General features: G+C 36.1%; 3 protein-coding genes across 4 annotated transcripts; all 3 read right to left on the reverse strand.

Moving 5' to 3' along the window:
• Positions 1-1,696: 1,696 nt before the first annotated feature.
• LOC132041819 (GPI-anchored protein LLG1-like) lies at positions 1,697-5,293 on the reverse strand. Its single transcript, XM_059432511.1, has 3 exons — positions 5,135-5,293; positions 3,479-3,650; positions 1,697-1,934 (listed from the first exon to the last, which is right to left on the reverse strand). Exons 1-3 carry the CDS (start codon positions 5,217-5,219, stop codon positions 1,730-1,732), a joined length of 462 nt encoding a protein of 153 aa, XP_059288494.1. The 5' UTR covers positions 5,220-5,293; the 3' UTR covers positions 1,697-1,729.
• Positions 5,294-7,232: 1,939 nt separating this feature from the next.
• LOC132041818 (GPI-anchored protein LLG1-like) lies at positions 7,233-9,461 on the reverse strand. Its single transcript, XM_059432510.1, has 3 exons — positions 9,273-9,461; positions 8,218-8,395; positions 7,233-7,661 (listed from the first exon to the last, which is right to left on the reverse strand). The coding sequence occupies exons 1-3, from the start codon at positions 9,355-9,357 to the stop codon at positions 7,463-7,465; spliced, it is 462 nt and encodes a 153-aa protein (XP_059288493.1). The 5' UTR covers positions 9,358-9,461; the 3' UTR covers positions 7,233-7,462.
• A 1,403-nt stretch (positions 9,462-10,864) lies between these two features.
• Positions 10,865-25,219, reverse strand: LOC132041820 (protein transport protein SEC24 B-like). 2 transcript variants are annotated; one of them, XM_059432512.1, is made up of 22 exons: positions 25,091-25,219; positions 24,828-24,926; positions 23,486-23,597; positions 22,320-22,447; positions 21,321-21,440; positions 20,478-20,558; positions 19,053-19,130; positions 18,848-18,940; positions 18,368-18,422; positions 17,489-17,565; positions 16,452-16,523; positions 16,244-16,327; positions 15,931-16,050; positions 15,752-15,820; positions 14,805-14,882; positions 14,507-14,645; positions 13,270-13,434; positions 12,659-12,804; positions 12,342-12,521; positions 12,025-12,113; positions 11,824-11,855; positions 10,865-11,257 (listed from the first exon to the last, which is right to left on the reverse strand). In XM_059432512.1, exons 1-22 carry the CDS (start codon positions 25,109-25,111, stop codon positions 11,151-11,153), a joined length of 2,145 nt encoding a protein of 714 aa, XP_059288495.1. In that variant the 5' UTR covers positions 25,112-25,219; the 3' UTR covers positions 10,865-11,150. The 2 variants fall into 2 exon arrangements, with proteins under 2 accessions (XP_059288495.1, XP_059288496.1); XM_059432513.1 differs by lacking the exons at positions 23,486-23,597; positions 24,828-24,926; positions 25,091-25,219 and adding an exon at positions 22,660-22,806.
• Between the last annotated feature and the right edge of the window lie 87 nt (positions 25,220-25,306).

Consider the following 25,306-nt stretch of genomic DNA (forward strand, 5'->3'; position numbering starts at 1 on the left):
CGTACATCGTCATATCCCCCCGAAATTGACCTCGCCGTGTCCATTGAAATCTCCTCCTATGAATAGCTTCTCAGTGAGCGGTATACCTCCCACCATCTCGTCCAAATCCTCCCAAAAACGTCTCTTCTCCTTCTCTCGCAGGCCCTCTTGAGGCGCGTAAGCACTAATAATGTGCAAAATAAACCCTCCAACGACCAGCTTAATCGTTATCATCCTATCATTGACCCTCTTAACCCCTACCGCCTAGTCTCTTAAGTCACTATCTACTAAAATGCCTACCCCATTCCTATCCCTCGACCTACCTGAGAACCATAGCTTATACTCGTCCACATCTTTAGCTCTGGATCTTACCCATTTAGTCTCCTGGATACAAGCTATATTAATCCACCTCTTCTTAAGAATTTTAACTAGTTCAGTGGACTTCCCCGATAAAGTCCCAATATTCCAAGACCCTACTCTCAGACTAGAAACTCCCTTAACCCACCTACCCCCTCCAACCCTCACCCCCGTCCGAGAACATGACCCTAGTATACCATCGTCTACCAAAGCCAGTAAAGCAAATATGAACTACTCAAATAGGCAAGAATCAATACTAAAACACAATTTAGCAATAATCTAGATGAAAGTCTAAATACTACGACAAGAACAATATAAGTAATGCAAAAATGTAAATTAGCTACAAGGATTAAAAAAATAGAGAATTAAGCGATGCAACCGGATGGAAAACTAAAGGCCTGAAAATGAAGCAAGCAGGCAAAAGCAATTTCTAACTACAGCAAATAAAAATAAAAGCAAGAATCTCAAATGAAAAGCAAGCCAGCAAATTCTACAATGTAAATCAAGTAACAGAGACAATCAGCAACGTATTGTAAAGCAAAACAACCTACTGGCAATATCAATTCTAATGAATATAAATAAGAAGAATTTTTATATAAGGTAATATCATAATTGATTTTAAACTCCTAAATATTAGTACTTGATATATAGTTCAAATTAGGAACAATTTAATAAGTAACATTTTTATTGATTTTAAAGTTCTAAATATAAAGTAAATAGTGAATGACAATTTTGTCTATTGTAGAGCCTTTTAACGAAGGACAAAAAGTTCAATCAACATTTCTAAGCCTTTTTTTGCTTTTAATATAGTATAGATTAAATATTTTAAAATAAATTTATTTTTGGGATCGGAGGTTATAGTTTTGAACAATCTTCTCAACCATATCATAATTGTGCCTTGATAATAATGACTTAATCTACTAAAATTACTGATCGCTCGAAAAGGTAATGGACCATGGTTCCCATGTATAGTTAACAATTACCGCACAAGAGGGTTGCAACTTGCAAGTTCAATAATCCGTTCGATTATTTAGTTCAAATTCGACTCAAATCGATCTAACTTTTTGTTCTCAACTCTCATAATATTACATTTCAAGAAACTTCGGAGGGCAAACTTTATTCTAATCTACGAGTAAGAAGATACTGAGAGAGAACACGTGCGTTAATTGAAAGAAAATGTATTATCTTATTCATACTAGTCTCACGGAACATCCGAAAAATACTCATCATCAATATAATTCGTATCACAAAATGCAATACTAAATTTTCAACCGTATACACCATGTTTTGATTTAAATGAATGACATAGGTTATTCCTAACCAATATCATAATGTACCTACAAGACTTTTGTTGTTTTAATTAATTAATCCAAGCTATTTTGTCATCACTAATTTAATTTCTGCCTCTTGGTTTTGCAGCAAAAGTGCCCCTTAGTTTGTTTATAGCTGGACCAGTAGTGGTTGCACAGCTCAAACCCTCTCTATCGTCTCTGCACATATTACTAAAGAGACCCATTGGGTAGCCTCCTTTTTTATTAATGAAGTGGTTCATGCCCGACGCACACCCACTGTTCTCGTCATTTATTTCTTCTGCGTATCTGCAAGTGAATGTGACAAAATTAGCCCATAAATATATATGGGAAAAGGATATAAATGGTCATGCGGATGAAACTATTGACAACCCAAGAATATTAAAAGACATTTTTTAGCCTTTTCAAAATAATTTCATTTTGTTGTTATTTTTCAACTAATCCCAGCATATGTATAGAAACTGTATTATTGTTGTATAGAATATGTATCACTACTGTATATGTATAAGAATTGTATCATACATATAAAAACAGTATCATAGTTGTATAGAATATGTATCCCTACACTATATGTATAGAAAATGTATCATTGTTGTATAATTTGTGTATAATAAATGTATAATCAAGTATAGTTAGTGTAATAATATATACACACTAATGATACACATACACTATTTACACAGGCAAGGATTATCGGAGAAAACATTGAGACAGCTAGAAAAAAAATTTCGGCCAAATCTGTATCAAACGACCATAGATCTGATGATTTTACTATAGGATTTGATATTTTTATTTTATTTTTTTCACTCGTGTGAAGTTGTTTTCCTGGATTCCCTAACCATAGACTAATGGAAACCCAAATCGGTGCCAATGACGTCGTCTTCATCGGTGAGTACACGATGGTGAAGATCGGGTTCTGGACGAGCTCTACAAGGTGAATAGATGGCTAAGATTGATGTCGCTAAAGAGATCATCGCCGCTGAAGACGCTTGGCCTGCTTGATGATTTGGAAGAGATCATAGTCGTCGGAGATAGCGGAGCCTAATTTCGCCGGAGATGGCAAAGCAACGATGTCGACAAATAGATGGCAACGAAGAAAACACAAATACTCAATTGTCGGTGGCCACGGCAGGAAAGTGGAGGAGAGAGTGTAGAGTGAAATTTTATATTTTGACTACAATTCGTCTTTAATTTGGGCCTAAAGGGCTATTTAGGAGCCTTTTCTTCTGCCGGTAGTCACACCTTGTCTTTTTCTTAAAATATAATCCACTTATTTATTGGCTTGGTGCGTTTTGAATCGTCAAATTCAGCGGGCTAATATGTAGCTCAAACTGACCTATGAAGGAAACTCATAAAAAATATTTGTGATAATGTTCTTGTTTAATCGTATGTTATATAGCACAATAACATAATTAAAAAATGTATTTTATTAGGTAATTTAAAAAAAAAAAATCAAAGATGGTACTACTCCTTCTGTCTCAATTTGTGTGGCACACTTCCCATTTTAGTCTGTCACAAAAAGAACGTCACCTTCTATATTTACAAACAATTTTACTTTAAAATTCCTCTTTTACCCTTAATTTGATGAGTTACAGCTACATAAAATATCTAAGGTTTATTTTGACCCACAAATTATAAAAGTCTTTTTTTCTTAAATTTCGTGCCTAGTCAAATAGTGTAACATAAATTAAGACGGGAGGAGTAAAATTGGGACGGTTGAATTATGACCTGCTTTTAGCTCATTTAAATTAATTCATTTTAGCCTAAGTTATTTTTTTAACTAATTTAAGCTATCTAGATATCAATTCAACCCATCCATTTGACACTCATACCTGCAGGCTATTTGCTTAAGCCCATTGCAACATGTCACTGGGTTGTAATTTGGTCCTTTGCATTGGTTTGTAAGGACGGAGAAGTCTTCCTTCTCGAAATCAATGGGACAATCAGTCTTCACGAAAAACCTTTCAAGAAGGCCACGGCGCATGTGAACATTAAGCGCGTCATCTGCTCAAACAAAAAAGGAAATTTAATTAAACACAAATTTTGAATGATAAAAGGTTTAATAAATTACGTAGAGTGATCGCAGAAACTATTCGCAAGCTTGCGCACACGTGGGAAAGTTGAAGCTTTCTGAGAATGGAGAATCCCGGACTAAAAATGTTAGTATTGCAATAAGTTGAACAAAGAGGTCTAGAGTTCAATCATTTCACAGGCGCTAACCAAGTCACATTTGGTAGTGAGTATTTTGCCTTCATAATGAAACTTTCCAGCATACATCCGAATTAATTAGATCCTAGAATGGATACCGGGCACCAGCAGAAAACCCAAAAAAAAATCCAGAACCAATGGAGAATGTAGAGCATATTACATGGACTCACAAGAACTGTAGCTTTTCGTAGACCCTGTATTTCTATTAAGAAATTCATACATTATATATACATATATATATATATATGACTGTGAACGAATTATTACTGTATATTAACTTGGAATAGTTAGAGGAATCCATAATTTCAAATTCTGAATTCGCCTCTATCCAGAACAAGAGCACTAAAAGGAAGCCCGGTACACGAAGCATCCCGCGTTAGCAGAATTCGGGAAGGACTGCACCCTAAGTGGTGTAATGTAGTGTGATATAGACAGAACAATAGCACTGAAAGAAATAAAAATGGTGGACCACCAAAGGTTTTTAGACTGTGGTAAAGTGGTAAGTTTTCCTTTATCCTTAATCAGAGGACTCAGGTTCGAACCTTGAAAATGGAGTCCCTCCAATAAGGAGTGTTACCTCCTAGAGTGGCACTTTAAAAGCCCAAATCCAGATTTATTGGGCTAAAAAATGGATGTCGGTAGGGTGTTCACGGTTCGGTTTGGTCGGTTTTTGATTAAAATCAGATCAATTTAGTCGGTTTTTTAAATTTTAAAATCAAACAAAATATAATATACATTTATCGGTTTGATTTGTTTCTGTTTTTTACCATACATAAATATATACTCTTTCCTTCTATTTTTATTATTATATCTTCACGTTAAACAAACAAATAAAGTGACAAAAATTTTATTAGGTAAATATAACATCATTTCATTAAAATATACTTAGAACAAGTCAAATACATTTAACTATCCAATGTCTTATGATATATTCTACGTAAGCTAGAATACTCAAAAACTAAAGATTCTTGAAACTTTATCTTCCTGTGACACAAGAAATTTTGGCTAATCCTTATAGAAGAAAAGATGTAATTAAACTTCGTTTTATATATATATATATATATATATTTCGGTTCGTTTTGATTTTTTCTATCAAATCAAATATTATTGATTTTTTAAAATTTAAAACCAATCCAAAAAAGTGTCCGTTTATTTAATCGGTTTTGCCAAACCATGAACACCCGTAGATGTTGGACCCCGGTATTATAAAACATAGAGAAAAAATAAGAGCATTGAAAGAATTTTTTTTTTTTTTTTTAAAAGGAGGAATAAATAATTACATGAGATGTAGGATGGGGAAGAGGAGGCCAAGCCAACAGCAAGGAAGAAGAAAAACAAGAAGAAGCATGATCTTTCAAATGCCATTGTTGCTTTTCTTCTTCTTATTTGGTAGAGATAAAACTCTTTTTTGATCTCCGTTTCTTCCCTTTATTGTAATGACATGCACTGCTTTTCTTTCTGAATATTTTCGCAATTTTACTTCTTTATTTATAACGCAGAAAATGATAGAGAGACTCGGAGAAAGAAAGGCTTAAATTGAGCTAATTTTTCAGTCCATTGATTTGTTCAGTTTTATAGGCACTTAATTTATCTAGTTTCAAAGAAACTAACACAACTGTTTCCTAAAAATACTCCCACAATTTTTTAGAAATCTGTGCAAAAAAGAAGTTCATGATAAAAGAGCATTCCTCTTCTATCTTACAGATGTGATAGCAGTTAACTAGATAATTAAAGACACCCAGCCAAGCATCAAGTCGTAAATCATTGACGAAAACTGAATTGGCCCTTCTTGATCTTGGTTCTGAAATGGATGTAGCCTCTTTGCATTCTTCAGAGAAGCTTTAGTTTTCATTCGAAGAGTTATAGCTTGTGTAAAGAACCTTTCGCATTTTTTCCCTACACCAATATTAGCCATTATGTCAGCCACATAATCAGCTTCCCTATAGTAATGATACACATGACTTTGCTCTGGATCATCAGGAGTCTAATCTCCTGAATGCTAAGTTGCTTGGACTCTCCAAATGTTGCCGCACCCGTGCCAGATCCTCCAAAAATGCACTACTTTTGGAGGATCCGATAGGCACCCGTCAACATTTTTGAAGAATCCGAGCAACATAGCCCGAATGTACTCCTTGAGGCAAGATCGAATTTTAGTATTGTCATTGATCATGTGCACTAACGAAAGAGAATCAGTCTTCAGGATTAGATCCTTATGACCATTAGCAATGCACCACTGTAGGCCTTTAACTAGAGCCAATGTCTCTGCATTGTTGTTACTACAAACACCAAAATAAGAGAAGAAACTCATCATCATATTGCCTCTATCTTCCCTAAGGATTCCACCAGCAGCAGCTTCAACCTGTTAGGCGAGGGACTAGTCCATTTGATAGTTTTAATATCCAAAACTTGTACAGCTCTTTCACCTTTGTCACGGATATTAGTCCATTTATAAGAGCAACTGAAAGAAGGGAATTGGCTGTTGAGAGTGAGCCCAACCAACTTGGTTGATTATATTGCTAGGACATATGTTGATCTAATCAAACCTCTTCCTACATCTGCTTTTCCAAATTTTCCAGGAGATAACTGAGGGAGTGCATTGTAGAAGAAGATCATGTATTGGATTCTTTGGCTTGGAGAGGCACCATTGAATCATCATGCTTCTGACTGTCATGTTGTGACATTGGATCCCTGCATAATTACAAAAGAAAGAGCAAAATGTGTTTCATATCCCCTTCAACAACAACAACATACCCAGTGTAATCTCACAAGTGGGGTCAAGGGAGGATAGAGTGTACGCAGGCCTTACTCCTACCTTGGGAGGTAGGGAGGCTGTTTCCGATAGACCCTCGGCTCAAATAAATTATTTGTTGTCTCAAGAGAAGGGGTTCTACAGCAGTTACAACTGGAGGGACCATGAATTCCAAATCTCTAAATCTTATCATCGGTTTAGCAGTCTCAGCATGACGAATGAAACTTTAAAAGGAAGTTTAGCATGCCAAATTCTCTTGTCAGTGAGAGAAGTGGATCTTGGAGTTCTAAGAGCTTTCCCATCAGATTTGCAGGAGAATTCACCACTGTCATCAACTAACCAAATGGTGTAATTAATCCTTTTTGTTGTGATCAATCTTGATCTTAGTTATCAGGTTCCCATATAGTTAAGAATTACCACTCAAGAGGGTCGCAAGTTCTATCCATTCGATTATTTACTTCAAACTCGTCTCAAATCGATTTAACTTTTTGTTCTCAACTCTCATAGCCATGAGTAATTAATTATCTAATTGGGTTAATGTTACATTTTCAAGAGACTCACGTGGACAAACTTTATTCTAATTGACGAGTAAGATATAGCTAAGAAGATTCTTTGAGAGAACACGCATGTTAATTGAAAGAAAATGTATTATCTTATTCATACTAGTCTCACAGAACATCTGAAAATACTCATCATCATTAGTACAAAATTCGCATCACAAAATGCGATACTAAATTTTCAACCGAACACGCCATGTTGAATTAAAATGAATGAGAGGTTATTACAAACCAATATCACAATGTAAGTATAAGACTTTTTGATTTTTAATCAATCCAAGCAAATTTTTTTCTTGCCTAATTTAATTTCTGCCTCTTGATTTTGCAGCAGCATTGCCCGTTTGTTTGTTTCTAGCTGGACCAGTAGTGGGGCGACAGGCCAAACCCTCTTTATCTTCTTTGCACATCTTATCAAAGAGTTCAAGTGGGTAAAGTTTATTGATGATGGAAAACATGCCCGTGGCGCACCCATTCTCTAGTTCATTTAACTCTTTTGCATACCTGCATGTAAGACCGATAAAATTAGCCCATGAAAATATGATTCGCTTATTTATTTGATTTTTAATTCAGCACATTTCAAAATTTGAGTATTTTTTAAATTTTTGGCTCGTCAGTCGAAATTAATTACGGGCACTGGCCAAAATATACAAAACTTGTATACTGACTATGTATATATACTTAATATACAAAACACAGACATTTGTTGGTTATTATCCTTTTGAGCAATCCAAAAATGTAACTATCTAATTCAAGGTTTATATGTTGGCCCAAATTGATCAATGAGTGAAACCTTAACAAAATATTTACAAAAAGATTTTTTTTTTCTTTATTTGATATGTTGTATGTAACCACAATAAAGAAGAAAAACTGTTTTGTTAGGTACTTGAAAATTTATAAAAGATCAATCAAAAAAATTTAAACTTAGTAAGAATTAGACCGTTTGGATCAATGACCAGTTTCTTAGCTCATTTCACATCAACTAATTTTAGTCCAAGTAACTGTTGAGAAGATATAAACCATCTAAATTTAATCCAGTCCGTTCATTTGACACTCATACCTGCAAGCAACTTGCTTGAACGCATTGCAACATGTCAGTGGGTTGTAATTAGGTCCTTTGCATTGGCCTGTAAGGGGGGAGAAGTCTTCTCTCTCGAAATCAATGGGACAATCATTCTTCACTAAAAAATTTTCAAGAAGACCACGACCCCCTAGCATGTGAACATTAAGCACGTCATCTGCACAAACACAAAAGGAATTTAATTCAACACAAATTTTGGAAGGAAAAAAAATTTGTTAGTGTTGCAATAAATTGAACAAGAGGTCTCAGATTAGATCCATTCATAGGCCGCTAATAGAGTCGCATTTGATAGCGAGTGTTTTAGCCTCATAATGAGATTTTCCGGGGCAAATTTGGAATAGTTGGACCTCAAAGCGGAGAGGAGTGGATGTAGCCCCTAAGGTATGGGTTCATGTGAACCCAGTAATTTTTATGCGTATCATGTATTTGTATTAAGAAATTCACAAAGTATTTATAGATAGCTGATTGTGAACCTAGTTATTATTTTATGTTTGAGATCATTGTAGGAACCTATGAACCTCAAAACCTGAATCTGCCTCTGATTAAGTGGATGTTGAATTCCGATGGAAAACACGAAGAAGACAAGAATATCTAGAGTTCAAGAGCATTGAAAGAAATAAAAATGGAGGGCCACCAGAGGTTGAGTACTTTGATGGAGTGGTAGGTACCCCTCCATCCTTAACCAAAGGTTCGAGCATTGGAAATGCAGTCCTTCTAATAGGGAGCTTGTACCTCCCAGAGTGGGATTCTCAAAGGCTGATCAAGTCCGAATTAAACGAGCTCCAAAATGGATGTCTAACAAGGGCATTGAGAACTAGAGCATTAAAAAAAAGGCAGCCGTTACATAAGCATCCCGTGTTAGCAGGGTCCGAGGAAGGGCCGCACCTCAAAAGGTGTGATGTAGACAACCTACCCTAATGAAAGTATTAGTGGCTGCTACCACGACTCAACATAGGTGACCTATGGGTCACACGGAGATAACTTTACCGCTGTAGCATTGAAAGAAATAAAACAAATATAGAAGGAATAATTACATGAGATGTAGGTTGGGGAAGAGGAGGCCAAGCCAACAGCAAGGATGAAGAAAAACAAGAAGAAGCATGATCTTTCAAATGCCATTGTTGCTTTTCTTCTTCTTAATTTGGTAGAGATTTTACTCTTTATTGATCTCCTTTTCTTCCCTTTACTGTAATGACGTACACTGCTTTTCTTTTTAATATTTTCACAAGTTTTCTACTTTATTTATATGGCAGAAAAAGATAGAGAGACTCGGAGAAAGAAAGGCTTAAATTGAACTGACTTTTTAGTCCATTGATTTGTACAGTTTTATACGCCCTTAATTTCTCTAGTTTCAAAGAAACTAACACTATTTCCTAAAAATACTCCCGCAATTTTCATTAAAACTTATTACATTTACAACTAATCAAACAATACTTTCCCAAAATTATTCTAAAACTCTTAAAAACAGTTTTCTGACACATAAATCAAACCTATTGTGCCTTTTTTTTTTTTTCTTTTCCATAAAAACCAACTATTGTAACTCAGGCTTAGCTTTCTTATTATTAGAAATAACGTATTAAATTATGTAGGGATGAATGTGTCTAAACATATATCAGTATTTTTTTTTTTTTGTTGGTTACTAATTTTTTATTTCATTACCATGTAAGCTCTACAAATCAGAAAAAAAGAGCTTAAATGAATGTATCTAAACATATGTCAGTATTTTATATAAAACCTAATAATATATTTAACATATTTTTTACTTTTATTTTATTTAGTATGATGATAATATAAATTGAGCTTCAAAAAAAAGTGACGATTCATATAGCCAACCCCAAAAGTTTTTTTCCTTCCTGTTTTTTAAGGAGAGTCTTGGCGTAATAGTAAACGTTGTTGCCATGTGATCATAAGGTCGCAGATTCAAGCCGTAGAAATAGCCTTTTAGCAAAGTAAAACTGTGTACATAAGCGGTAGAGTTCCATCGGTTGCATTTTTCATCATTATGATGTTTGTGTTTGGGGGAAATCCAAAATTACACTTCTGTATATACGAGGTATCTTAGTTATATCCTTTGTTATATATTTCGAGACCACTTAATACACTTAATGTTGCCAATTAAGATATTTACAATGAGAAATTCTTGTATTGGCCAAGATTTTTGGGAACGATGTTTCCTTTTTCGTCGTGGAATAAAGCTGCTTGTGTATTCCACTTCTCAATTATCCTTTATTTCACTGATTTATATGTATGTCTACCGTTTTTTTCCTTAGTCCACACTCCTCTAATCTTTAAGGGGTCGTTTGGTGGAGTGTTTCAAAATAGTACTGAATAAGGCGTATTAATAATGTTGAATTATTTATGCTGGTACTATTTTTTATCGACTTGTTGGTTTGTTGTATTAAATAACATGCATTGCATAATTTCTAAATAGTATTGAATAGGTGTACTAGAATAGGAATAGTACTGGTATTGTTAGTGTCATGGTTTACTATGTATAAAAATAATATTGAATAGAGTGTATAAGTAATATTGATATTAGTTGTACCAGACTTAAATTTGCAACCAAACATGAAGCTAGTTCAGTTGATGGTGCTCTGAGATCAAGAGAACAAACGCTACTAAGACATGTATGCAAAAGAAACACATTTTCAACACCATCGCCAATATAGTCGACAAAACTAATTCCAATTTAATTCTACATTTCACGTCAAGAAAAATAATCAGAATCAATACCACCATCACTCTGAATATAGATAAAAATCACGCTTTTTTGTTTGTTCATTTTGAGCATGCGCCGCTACACTTAAAAAACTCTCAGAGAGCTATAAAGCCGATCTGCACCTCTTCATACTGAAACCATCTGTACCCCTTCTCTCTATGATCAAAATTCATGAACAAAACTGGATATTTTCTCAGGCCATTTTATTTTGAATATGCCGATGGATATGTACTAGAAACTCGACATATGAAAGTCCATTTTGTGTCTTGTCTTCTACCATGTGCGAGAGAAATAACATGCCTGACAAAGAGATTCAAAGGTTAACAATGTGCTAGGGCCATGACCATGAATGAATATCACATAATTTGAGCTTCTTTCCTTCCAAACCAAACCAATATCACATGAGCATGCTTCTTGCATGTAGAAAATCTTTTGCCAAATGTAATATAATCATTCTCTTCCCTCAATGTTAATTAAAGCTTTAAAACCAGTGTAGAAGTAGTCCCCTTCGATACAATAGTTCTACACCTCAGATAAACCTCAGGATACCATGTGATAAACTGTTGTAAAACTAAAGTACTGCCTAAAGAATCAGAAATGGCTAAAGGTGAGTTAATAAGCAAAGAGAGGATGATTGGTCATTGCAAGATCTCATATGAAGTATTAAAAAGCAGCTAAGAGCAGGGAACGTTAAATTGATTGAAAAGATTAATCCATATAGATCATTTTGATATTTAGTTATTCCGCCCATCTCCTTTCTTCCACTTCAGACTAATTTATAAATATATATTCTTTGGTTTGGGGGATGGGGGAAGATATGTTGAGAATTGAGGTAGAAATGCAAAAAAATGGTACTGGATACAAACCTGATGAATCTCCCTTTTTGCATAATTTTAAGCTGCCAAAATCAAATTGAGAATATATCAGAAATTAGACACATTATGTGTTACAGGTTCAGACTAATCACATCTTTTTGATTTATAAGTAATGAAATGTAATTGAGGAACCATCTCCTAAAAGGTAGAAGTAAACAGAGGAGCAATTACACAGAAAAAGAAGAATCATACCGGAGATAGTTACACCTTTGGCGTCTAATATCATTAATGATGTCATTGAGCTTCTTAGAGAGCGGATTGTCATACTGCTGCAGAACAAACTGAGAGAGGGAAATTTTAGAATTTACGCCCAGAGGAGCTAAATACAATAAGTAATTGCTTTCCTTCACCAACGGGATAAAAAAGGAACATTAATCAACAGCTTTTTCAGCCACATGTATCATACGAGGATCCTAGGAGAACGCATGCTGAGAATGTGTTCCCTCTTTTACCTCCTCATAAATTTGGAATAATATCACCAATCAAAAGCGGAAGACATGTCAAATTACCTGAGCAGGAATTTCTTCAACAGATGAAATGCCTAGCAGCTGACGGATAACATTAGGATCTGCAGAGTTCCCAACATATATCAAACAGTCCTCACCGTTCTCGAGAAGATAGATACCATTGTCGCTAATGTGTTCACTGGAAAGTGGAATAGGAGGAGGAATAAGAGAATCATCATTCTCCTGCAAGTTCAAATACAGATAGAAATGTAATCCAAAAAAAATGTTCCAAATGTCTCAATAAAAAGAATAGAACTACCACTTGACTTAGAAAGGCAAAAGAAAAAAGGGAAACAAAATCAATAAATACAAGCCCATACCTTTGTATCAAGATCGTGAATTGCTATCAATCTAGGGTAGACCAGAGGGATTGCCAATGGAGTAGAGAGTGGGGAAACATAATTAATCCAGAAGGACCTACTATCGATCTGTCCATCTGCTCTAAGTCCAGAGCTTTTAACCAAAGCTGAAATATTAAGAAACTTATAAAAACCATAGCTTTTACATTATTGTTTGCACAAAAACTCGCACAAGTAGTAGTTTCGTAGTGACAGAGAAAATTAGAGTCAGCCATTCAATATGCACTATTAGAAGGAAGCAATCAGAAGCTAAATGCACATACTAAGAATGGGTTATCATTCATTCATTTAGGTTTTCTTGGCGCTACTTTCCTTCATATCATTTACATCAACTAACTCATATAATACACTGAATAAACAATCTTAGAATAGAAACAAAAGGACATCAAGGTGGAGCATAGCGGAGGAAAGTGATATTAGGCATTTTGATCAATATGTCAACTTAAATATAAAAAGGAGAAGAAGAGGAAGTAATGCAAGAAAAGTATTTGCAAATTGCACTGCATGTATAAACCAACACTGTCAACTCATTGGGAAATGAAGGGCTTGGGAAAAAGAAATGCAAGACATACCGAGTGTGTAAAGAGGAAGAAGTTTAAGTGCCTCAGGAAGGATAAGTTGCCCCGAGGATGACACTGTAGCACAGAATTTACGGTAAGAATGCAGAATGTTGATGCAAAGGTTTGTCACTTGTTCTCTGATCCGTGAGAGAGGAGCGGTCGGTACTTCACTGGCCGCTGCATGCAAGAAAAATGACATAAGTACGAGTACTCTTTTAAAATAATAAATGAGGAGAAAAAAGGAAAAATAATGAAATAGCAACAGCACATGAGATAACATTAAACATCAAAAGCAAGTAGTGCAGGCCACTTGGCAGCTCGTGATAGTAATTATGTCGACCACAACAGCGCAATTAATAAGCTGTAAGGAGCTACCTTCTACTTATTTACTCCTGGCCAGGTGGAATTTTTTATCTTTTGAGGGGGGTTTTTAACATATCGAAGAACAAAAGTATCTGCCTGACAAGTTTACCGTGGTTGATTAGTCAAAAGAAATGTAAAGAAAGAAAAGGAGTGTATTAATTGTGCATTTTCAAGACAAAATATACGATTCATTAATTTTCCCCTATACATCCTAACAATATGAACCCCTGAGGGGAAAAAAAGGAAAATATCATTTAGCCATTCGGCCAAAAGATCTAGAAGAGGTGACATCCTACAAACACCAGTTCCCTACTTATTCCAACAGTGTCAATTTCTTTTTTATCTTTTTTAATAAGACACTTATTATTCTTCGACCCTCATTTTGTTCATGTTGCGGTTTTGCTTTTGGATAGCATCCAAAATCACGGATCATCTAGACACAAATGTTCCACCCCCATCTAGAAAACATTCATTTATGCAGAACAAGAGTTATTGGGATTATAGGGAAAAGGGAGCAACATGTAGGAGGAGTCCACACACAATCTTATAGATAATACGGTTATGCACATATGAGAAAGGAGCAAACACCAATGCAGCTTTTGGAAATAATAAATGCATACTTTATAAGGAAAAATTAAGTATCAAAGATCATCTCAGCATAAAGGGGAGAAAATAGGCATAGATGCAGAAACCAAAGATCCTTTCTGAGGCAGCAGTACATTATAGAGATTAAATCTTCCCAAATTTTAGCACTTCCAAAAATGGAGTTAATTGAGAATAAAAACGGGAGATGCCCCCTACCCATGAGGGGGCAGATGAGGACGGTGAACTGTCGGCATCTTACTTAAGAATGTGGCACAGTGTATTATGAGATATTATCCTCTACCTTGCTTTAAGATGCAAGCAAATTGGGTGTCCAGGTCAGCTGATCGAAACAGGTTACTCAACATAGTTGTGCAAGGCAGAGCCAAAGTTGATACTCGGATTCTTCTTTGGCCGTCGATGGTAGTGTAAAGAACAGCAGACTGGAAAGACAGAGACAAGCTCTTGTAAATGGCCATCATATTGCAACAGGGAAGAAAAAATGAAAAGGAGGGAGCAGCAGCAGGCAAAAATAGACATAGAAACAGGGCAAACAAGATTGACCAAAAACTCATTGCTGAAGATTCAAAATAAATTTGTACCTGAAAAGAACATTCTGAACCATCCTGCAATTTGTCATCATGTTTCAATGTCACCATAATTGTTTTGTCAGAGTCAATCTGCACAATGGAAAGCTCACTTAGAAATGAACACACCCAATTCAGGAGTCAGTCAAACTAGCACATTCAGCAGGGAATCAACAGTGTAAAAAGCTTTTGAGTGTAAATATGCACGCAGAACAAGGCGAATTAACAGTATAAACATGCATACAGAAAAACCTACCCTAGTACAGCTTCCATGCAAAAAATGGACAAGCTAAAATCCCTTACCAGCACATTGTGGGTTACTAGATTAACATAACCCCTTCTGGAAGGGAATATCCTCTTATAAGGTTCTCTCAAAACATATAACTTAGAAGATATACCTTTAGGTACTTTTGGACATGTGAACTTCCACACGTATGGCCCATGAAACATTCATTTGAATATTTTAGCCATGGACAATCTGAAAAGATGGTTTTAAGAGATTCATCTTGATGTGAAAAAAGGCTAGACAAAAGCATAGGTGACAAACGAGTGTCGAATGAACATAGCACAACATATTCCTTTTCTTGGTTGCATCATCTCTACCCCCAAAACTCACCAAAAGAACAGGACAAAGGCAGAGAAATCAACACTGTGGGAAGCTGACTTAGTAAATCAGGCAGGAATCAATAGTAAAGTATCAAAAGTAGTCAAACATAATATGGGTAGATTTGGTATTAGCCCAAGAAATGTGCTATAGATGCTTCGAACTTAATACAGATGTGCATAGTTTATTTATCAAATCTATCTCAGTTATTGTGGTTGTACTTCAGGTGGGAAGTGCATAATTGTCTCCTAAATGGGGAAGGAGTACAGAAGGATAAACCACAGGTAGATCAGCTCTAATGGAATTCCTTTACAGTAATATAGATGTGCAAAGTTTATTTAAGGATAGAGGGACAAACCGCAGGTAGATCAACATCAGTTGGAATTCTTTTACAGTAATTTCCAGAGTACTCCTGAACTTGAAGGCCCTACAAATGGAACACAGGCAGCATGAATTTTGTGCTCAGTTTCCATAAATGAGGTCTGGCACTTCTCCTATGAGAGAAGCACAGGAAGACCCGAAAACTGAGGAGCATACCTGACTACATCTTACACGCATTACCGCCTCAAACCCTTGGGGCCTAGTGATATTCCATCGAAGATCATTGTATAGCTTGGCAGTATCAGCAAGAGCAGAGAAAGGGAAATAGTAGTACACCTGACAGAAGTGAAACATCCTTAAAGCTCAAGCCTAGATGCAAAAATATCAAAAGGAATATGAAGTGAAGCGCTATCATATACAGTAAGTTGCATAATAAGATCTGTACATAAATTCCATGTACAGAAAGTGCCTCATAACCGAGGCCCTAGGGGAGAAGACAAGCTAAAATAGTAACAAGCGTCACAGTTACCTGCCCACCAGTGGTCCTAGGAATGACTGAGATGGAGGCAATGTCTACATAAGATTGGGTTGTGAGAAACACGTCAACACAGACCTGAAGCAGTTGAGATCTAATTAATTAAAGTGAACGATTATAAATATAAAAAGACCAAAAGCGTTCTTAACATCCTATTTGTGCTTAATAAATCATTCTTCCACGGGCTTTTCATATTACTCACCTGATACTCGGCAAACTCAATAGCCATTGTCTTCAGAGTTTTGTCAGCCGGCTGGAGTAACTTGTGAGCCTCCTGAAATTGGAGAATATACAACTCTTCTGAATAAGCAATGTCATGGTTGCTTTTTCTTTTCTTTTTTTTCTTTTTTTTTTTAAAAAAAAAAAAAAAAAAAAATTGTATTCATCGCCACATTGGTGCTGGATATTACATTACAAAAACTCAGATGGAGTCCAGTGTTCATTTGTCCAATGCTTACAAGGACTACGCTAAAAGTACCTCAATGTACCAAACAAACACCACTGTCATATGAACTTTCAACCTGTTCTAAGCAAACTGATCAATGCGAAGAAAAATCATAAGCACACTCTGGTGAAAGCTTAGTAGGAATACACCTAAACCCAAGATTTAAGAAGAAACTCGACAGCCACAAAAAGCTCTCATTTACCACAAAAAGAAAATGATTCCTACGCTCCATAATTGCAAGACGATGATCCAATAGTGGAATTAAGACCAAACATTTTGTAGAAATGATGAGCAAATTTCCATCCATTTCTCAGAGGCGATGACCCAAATAAGTGATTAGCAGCTCAAAGAATAATCCAATATTGAACCACTATTTCTGCCAATACATTATTGTACATACTCTAGAAGTTAAATTTCAAGTAGACATTTTGATGTCAATAAATTGAAAAGACTGTTTGATTTTCTATTGTCTCTTTCATAAGTTGGCAATTAAAAGACAACAGCTCTCACACTTAAGCATGTTAAGGACAATATTAGAAGCTTCTATATACATAATCACCACTGGATATGGACAATTTTATGGACAGAGTCCACATGATAAATATGGGTAATTGTGTGACATCCAAAATATGAAATGAGGGGCAAAAACAAAGGGACAGTGGGTATAAACAATCTAGAAGTGAGACACCAGTGTCGGAGTAGCTAGCAGCCTATAGCAATCAAGGAAAAAGGCACAAGAAAATGTAACTCCTGCTAAAAGACAGATATACTAAAAACTGGTTCAATAATTTTACCTTTTCTGCAGCTGATACATTGGTTCTTCCTTCAGCCTCTCTAGCAGAAAGGGCTCCAATACCCGTAGATGGCAGGACTATAAGACATAGCAAGTATAGCCAACACTTAGAATTGTATTACAATTTGTGTAGTCAAGGACTCAAGGTTGCACAGCTCATGCAACAGATCATTCACAAGAAATATATCACAGGACCTATGAACTTGTTGATGCACCAGGTGAAGGAGAAAAGAGGAACCATAAGGCAACTGCCTAAAGCATGCTACTATCTTACGAGGTATTCGGTCCAGATATTTGATGGAGACTTTCATAACATGAAAGTACTGAAAATATAATCCTTTTTTCGACGCACAATGTTGTTTTTTTGATGAAAGGGAACACTGCATTTACCACCATACCTTTGGGTGAAACACAAGAAGTTTGCCCCAGTGCTTTGCAATTGCTCGAAACCACACAGAGAGATAACAAAAGCCCCAAGTAAGAATCAATCAATATGATAATCCTATTGTTGTCATGGGACTGAGACATCCATTATGGAAGTCCCATGCTCAACCAATTAGGTCACCCTTACGGGTGTACTGAAAGTATAATCTAAACATAGCTCCTATTAATACTTCAATTTTAAAAGAACCAGATAGTGCCATAGAAAGCAATGCTGTTATGTATCATCCTATTTGGGCAGACTGCATTAGACACAGAAGTTAAGCATACATTATAGAAGTGAAACAGTCAATCAGCAGTGCATTGTAAACAAGAAGTGAGGGATCAAAGATAACAGATGTTTTAACTCAAGCATGCATACAAGATAGAGTCTTGATATTAGACGCACAAGGTTGTAATTGTACGTGATAGTTAAAGTTCACTGTACTTAGCACCTTACCTGATTGAAACACAAGAAGTTTGCCTCCAGTGCTTTGCATTGCCAAGAATGCAGCCTGAAGTAACAAAACGCGAAGTAAGAATCAATCGATATGATAATCCATCATAGACTGATATGGTTAGACTTGGAATCACTTATCTGCACAGAGGCGGATTCCTGATTTTAATTCTGTGGGTTCAATCTTTAATGTTCTTAGCATTGAACCCATTATACTTTTAAAGTTATAAAATCATATCTGAAGTTTATTGCAACTTTAGTAATTTTTTACACATAAATTTTTTTTCCAATCAGATGCAGAATCTTTCAAATCTCTTTCTCAGAATGGCAAAGTGTCAGGCAACCGTGGTGACCTAACTTATCATATTTTAGAGGGAATGCAGAAAATACTTATTCCATCAATGAATTAATTAGGCTACAAAACAAGTGATTTATGATCCAAATGACAAGTTGGGAAACTAACTTCAAGTAAAGCATTGATACCTTGACTGCAGCTCCAAAAGCTGAATCAGCAGTCCTGTTGTTCTGGAACATTGTTGGGATGCTTTCTAGGAGAAGCTCTAGGTGTTGACGGCACTGAAAACACAAATAAGTAACCACTTACATAGGACGCACTGAAAGTCTTAGTCATCCCGCTTTAAAAAGGGGAAAATCAACAGAAAATTGGTCAACATCTTCCAGAACAAACCTCTGAGAGCTGCACAATAACATCAGTTTGAAGTGGGGTGTAAACATCTTGGACATCAGGGACTATAAGCATCAATGGCTGCAAAGGTAGATCCAGAATCAACTTATCAGAAAATAAGCACTTCACCAACCTAAACCATTTCCCACAACCCTAATCCCATTTTAGAATCTATGTTAAAGAACAATGAACAAATCACATCAGTGAACAATGGAACAAGTGAAATACAATCCAACTATACCAGAGAAGGACAATGAGAGAACTGCATAATTAAGACAACGGAGCAATTAATTGATAGACGAGACGTGTGGTGGAGTTAAAGATAGGCTGGAAGTTTGGTGAGAGGCCTTAAAGATTCTAACAGTTTCAGGTTAAGCAGGACTAAAACGGAGTACCTAGAGTGCAAGTTCAGAGATGAGGCAGAAGTGAAGAGAGGAAGAAGTCATATAGGAGAGGAATCTCTATCTTGAGTCCGTAAAGGCGGAGAGATTTTGTCACACATCCTGCAACCCTATGACTAATCACAGTTATATACAAGACAAAAGCAATGAAGGGAAGCAAGGATACGGATGGATGTGTGGACAATACTCAGAGAGGTATGATTAGGAACGAAGTTTTACAAGACGAAGTGGGAGTGGCATCCCAAGATTCCCCAGATATGTGAAAGGAGGTGTAATGATAGTTAAGGTGCGAGAGAGAGTTAGGAGAGGTAGAGGTAGGTTTTTTTCACTTATAGAACATTCTTTAAGAAATGCATTTGATTAATCATCTGTGGGGAAGGACGGTGGGGCTCTCTTTTCACATTTAAACCGTTAAATCCTTGACATTACTAGTTGCCACATTTCTTTTTAGTCATGTTGTTCATTATTGTGCATTTTTCCCATAAAAGTAATTGTCCATTCATCATTTGAGCACCGGGTTTGTGTTGTTGTTGTTGGACAAAGAGAAAAAAGGCATTAAGAGAAGTCAAAAAAAGTAACTCTTTTTTGAAGGCTAATATTTTTCTTCCTGCAACCCTATGACTTAATCACAGACAAGACAAAATAAAAAAGGACACAAGAACAATTTTACTTTGTTTTAGTAAGAACTACTAACTCCCTTCCCCACATATTTCTTAGTTAAAGATTTTTATTTTATTTTCACATAAGTACTACTAACTCACTTCCCCACATATGTCTTAGTTAAAGATTTTTCTTTTCTTTTCAGTCAGAGAAATTCTTTAAGAAATGCATTTAGTTAATCATCTAGGCAACACATTTCTGAAATACAACAAGAATTCATCATTTTCATCATCAGCGCAACAAAGAGGGGGAAAAAAAAAAGGGCAAAGATAACTGATTAAGGTTCAATACTCATTTCAAAGCTTCTTTTAATTTCAGATTTTAAAGCATAATTTAGCAGAGGCAAACTCATTTGAATGTGTTAAACCTGCTGCAATGCACGCTTGAGATTGTAAAAGTGGATAGTTGAGTCAAATGTAGCAACTCCAATGAATGTCCGAGGACCATCCTGCAATAATAAGTTTTCAGTGTCAAAGAAAGTTCAAAAGCTTTCCAAGAATTCATATTGTGCATTAAAATTGAATATAAATGCATCTTAGCTGAACTGTATCACAAATAGTATCTATTCCCTAATCCATGCCTCCTAGTGAACGTGACATTCTAACCACTTGAATGATCCCATATCTCCCGAGTTCCATTAGATCAAAGATAGCTTTCTTTACCAGATCAAACCTATGGTTCATTCAAACTATAAGAATGACACCAGATGCAGAGAAAAGAACCGCTCAATTGAAGACATTCAAGGGTTCACCTAAATCCTTTTGTCACATTCATCATCTCCCTTTTATCTTCTGGAATTATTAAAAGCCATCGCTTCGCCGCTTAAGAAGATGCAAATCGACAGGTTATGGCATCAATCTCTTCATCTTTTTTGCCTACCCCCAGGGCCACTAATTACAGATATACCATAACGAACTCTTGGATAAACCAAAGTGACCAAGCAGCATTCGCGCAACACCGCACTATTCAGAATGGAGACAAGCTGGGTTTTCCACAATTCAGATGCATCAATAACCTTTTTCAGCATCTCAACAGACAAATTACATGGCTACTTGATTGCTAAATCAGAAGTTCTAGTTAATCTCTTAGTACGAGAATGTGATTAATTTATGATGATTCCACTTGAGAAGACAAACCAAATACTTTATCTCTCTCCATTCTAAAGTAAAGAAATGCATGTTGCATCATCATAAACAACCAATAGACTTACAGGGAGATCAGAAATAACTTGGCTGATCGCACTGCAAGCAGCTGCAGTTGCACCAGTCTGTATGGCATTCATGGAAACATCTATCAGGAAGAAATACACAGCGGGCATCGGATCTCGCACCTGAAATACAAGTCAATATTCCAAGATTACTGCAAAATCCAATAAGTTACAAAACTGAATTAAGGGATGCCCAACACCAAAGAAAGGAGCACATCTACAAAAAAGGGCATCGAATCAACTCCCAACAGAGAGTAGGTTTAACGCTATATCTACAATGATTTAGAACTCTGACAATAAATTTCCTGTCGAAGTAATAGTTTAATTTTCTAAACTTAATATTCTACTCATCCACACTACCAACCCCCTCCACCTATCAGTTCTTCTGTTAACAGACTGCACAGTAATCTAGGAGTAGTAATTTGACAAGTCTGCCACAGTTCAACATTTCACGTCTACCACTCATTGCTTACTGGACCCTTCTCTTCTCCCCACATTCCTCTTTAGCTTTCTCTCCGTATGTGTTATTTTTCTACTTTCAATGCTGAAAAGAATTTTGTCACGAATGGTATACAGAACAACTGTTTCCTCCTAAAGTCTAAAATCAGCACAGAATAGCACGCTGATAGCAATGACCTGGTGCTGGGAAACTACACAAGAGTCAACATTTGGAATAGATAGAAAAGGGTGCTAGTGAACTGCAAACTTCCCACATACCAATCCACTATGCTCAATCTCGAGTTAGTGTTTTATTTTTATTATTATTATTATTATTTTGATACCAGCCTCAATCCCAAATTAGTTGATATTGCAATGTGAATCCTATGTAGTCATTCCATTCTATTCTGGTTAGCTTTCCAAAATACCAAAACAAGTTACGATTGCAAATTTGAAAGCTCAAAGCTAGTTAAACTGAAAGTTCAGCGCTAAGAATGTCTACTTAATGTGACATTACTCCTATAAAGTCATGCAATCACATCTCTGAACAAATGTGGTACCAACCATATATTCCTTGGTAGCGACAAACTCAACAGTTCCTCGGCATAGTTCAGGCCTTTCATCAGCATCCCTACGCCTGCCATCTGGACCTAAGTTGCACTGATAGTCACGTGGAGTTTCATCGGTATGTCCTGCAAAAAGGATGGCAAGAAACATGAGATGAAAACTACATACCAACACATTTTCATTCAAAATGCAGCATTAGGAAATTGAAAATGGTTTCTACATTTCAAGTTGTGCATTCGATTTATAAAATGAAGCTGATGACACAGGAGTTCAATCCATTAACCTTTTAGAGTCAACTGTTTTGGAAATGTGTAATTTTCAGTGAATAGCATGGAACCTGGCCAATTGGTCTTCTTCTAGGAGATTGAACTTTTCCTGCTATATCACAACCATATACATCCACTAGGATGGGTGTCCAGGAAATGCAAGCTATACCATAGAAAATGGCAGGTCTTTGCTGTCAAAGTAGGACCATATCACTAAAAATAGAATTGGATGGGTCATGCCAAAGTCGGTTTGTGCACACCATGAATATTTAACAGGGGATAAGTGAATTATCCCCAAAATGAGAGAGAGAGAGAGAGTCAGTGATTCTTTTCTTTTACTGTTCCACTTCATAGCGTTAGTTTAGCTTAAAGATAATTTTCATTGATATCTATCAACGTCACTTCCAAATAACACTTATACCTGAATTTGGTCCAGAAAGGACTATGTTTTAAGAAAATTTTCTTCTTTGCTTCTAATGAAATGGGCAAACAGCCTCTCTACCTGTCTTTTCAGTTCGCAAACAGACCTCCCAAGGAAAAGAATGTATATTAGACCCCACTTGTGGGAGAATGTGCAATGTTAAGTTTTTCATTACGTTGTGGGACTATGTTATTGTAGTTTTTTGTTGCTGTTTGTTCTACTGAAATGGAATCAATAACGACGGTAAATTTGGTTCTCAGTTGACCTGTTTGTCTCCGATGCCTGAGAATATGCTCAAGTTTTTGTTAGACTAGTTAGAACAGAAAAATATCAATACGATGTAAACTTGATACTTCTGTTTCGTCTCCTGTAGTTTTTCACAAAACATCACGTCCATGCTATGTTGAATTTCAACTTTGAGTCTAAACTAAAAATATCACATAACTTCAGTGGGAATAAATGAATTTCATTCTTACCACACAAGTTACAGATGAAACGTCTTCCCTGATCAATGAACTTCATGAAAGGATTTATATAGCCTTTGCAACGAGAGCACCGAACAGGACCACTTTCACCAAAATCAACCACCTAACAAGGAAAGCAACACGAAGGTAAAAGAACTATCAAATTAATTCATTCTGCCTTCAAGTAAACTACACAAACCAATTTACATTATTGAAGTGCCCCTACGTGCTCAGAATATGGAGTAAGTAGAGATGATAACAGATATATAACAGCATAAACATAGGATCGGTGATGATTAGTTGAAACGATTTCCACTCTAGGGATCACAATCGTTCCTTTTAGCCACCCATAAGAAAAAGAAAAAGCACACTCCCCTGCCGCCAAGGGTCATTACAGTCAATTGTACATCTTAGCATACATCACGCCAGTGGTACTTCAACACAATCTCAATAAACATAATTAATTGTAATAACCACTTATAAAAGTATTGTTTGCACAGATGTGACAACTCTGCTTTTGGTTTGACTTGAGGCACTATCCCAGTTGTGGGTCAAAATTAGGAAGTCCAAAATATTGTTTATGTACTGAGGGAAACCTAGCCTGTGTACTGCCTTAACAGTTAGCACTGTTCAGTGTTAGGCTGCCTGCTTCTTAGCAGTTAGCACCTTCATGAGTTAGCACCGATGTGGCAGTAAGTAGCTAAGCTGCCAACGGAATTACTTGGGCTAACAACATGGTGAAGGTGCAAAGGTGGAAGAGCTCTAGCTACCGAAGGTAGAAAGAGTTGATAAAAGATGGGAGAATAGAAACAGGGCGGAGCCAGCCTTAAAGCTACAGGTTCGGCAGAACCCGGTAGCTTTGGCTCAAACCCATGCTTGAGTTTTAAGTATAGAATCTTTTCTGTTCTCAAAAAGTCTTGTTGTTTCTTTCCTTCCAGATTGCTATATCATCCTTCATCAAGGTATACCATTATTTTACCCAATAACTATTACTTTGTCTGGCCCGTCAAAGCTTTTACTCTATCATTTTTAGCCTGTTCGAAAAAGAATGTTATTCTACATTTACAAACAGTTTCACTTTAAAACTTCTCATTTCACCCTTAATGACATGGTTTTATAGCCACATAAATATCATGGCATGTGTTTTTTTTTTTTTTTTTTTTTTAATTGAAAATACCATGGCATGTTTAAGACCACAAGCTCTAAAAAATCTTTTTTCCTCCCATTTAAACCCTGCGTCCAGACAGATAGGTTCATATAAAATGAAACATAAGGGTTCTAATTTTTTTTCCCCCATATCAAAAAAAAAAAGGCTAATAAAATTAGAACAGATAGATGGCAAAAAATACATTACCTGGAGGGGCTCTTCAGATGGATGAGGAAGAGCTAAAGGCTGGACCAATAAAGCCAATTGCATTGCCGAGGTTGTCAATAGGTCAACAGTACATGGAATCTGTTACACAAACAAGGACCAAATCATCTACAACTAGTGCTTCAATAAGAAAAAGGATGGTTAATAAGTTTCTCATTCCATAGAAAGATGAAAGAGTATAATGCAGAAACCAAAGAGGGAAAAATAACACAGAGAACAAAAAACAATGCAAAGAAGTTTAGTACCTGATTAATAGTACACCTCATGTACCGTGGGCTGCAATTTCCAGTGTCCCTAACAATATACTCACTTGTGGCAGGCTTCAAGTGGGCAAAAAAGGAAATCAGGAAAAAGCAGTACAAACAAAAAAGTTAGATTAAGGAGGAAACATAACCATTTGAAGAAAAGATAGTTCAGCTGCATATGCAACAGTCCAATACAACCAAGCAAGGTATTAGAGC

This window comes from Lycium ferocissimum, unplaced genomic scaffold (assembly GCF_029784015.1).
Source record: "Lycium ferocissimum isolate CSIRO_LF1 unplaced genomic scaffold, AGI_CSIRO_Lferr_CH_V1 ctg11803, whole genome shotgun sequence".
Taxonomy (NCBI): Eukaryota; Viridiplantae; Streptophyta; class Magnoliopsida; order Solanales; family Solanaceae; genus Lycium; species Lycium ferocissimum.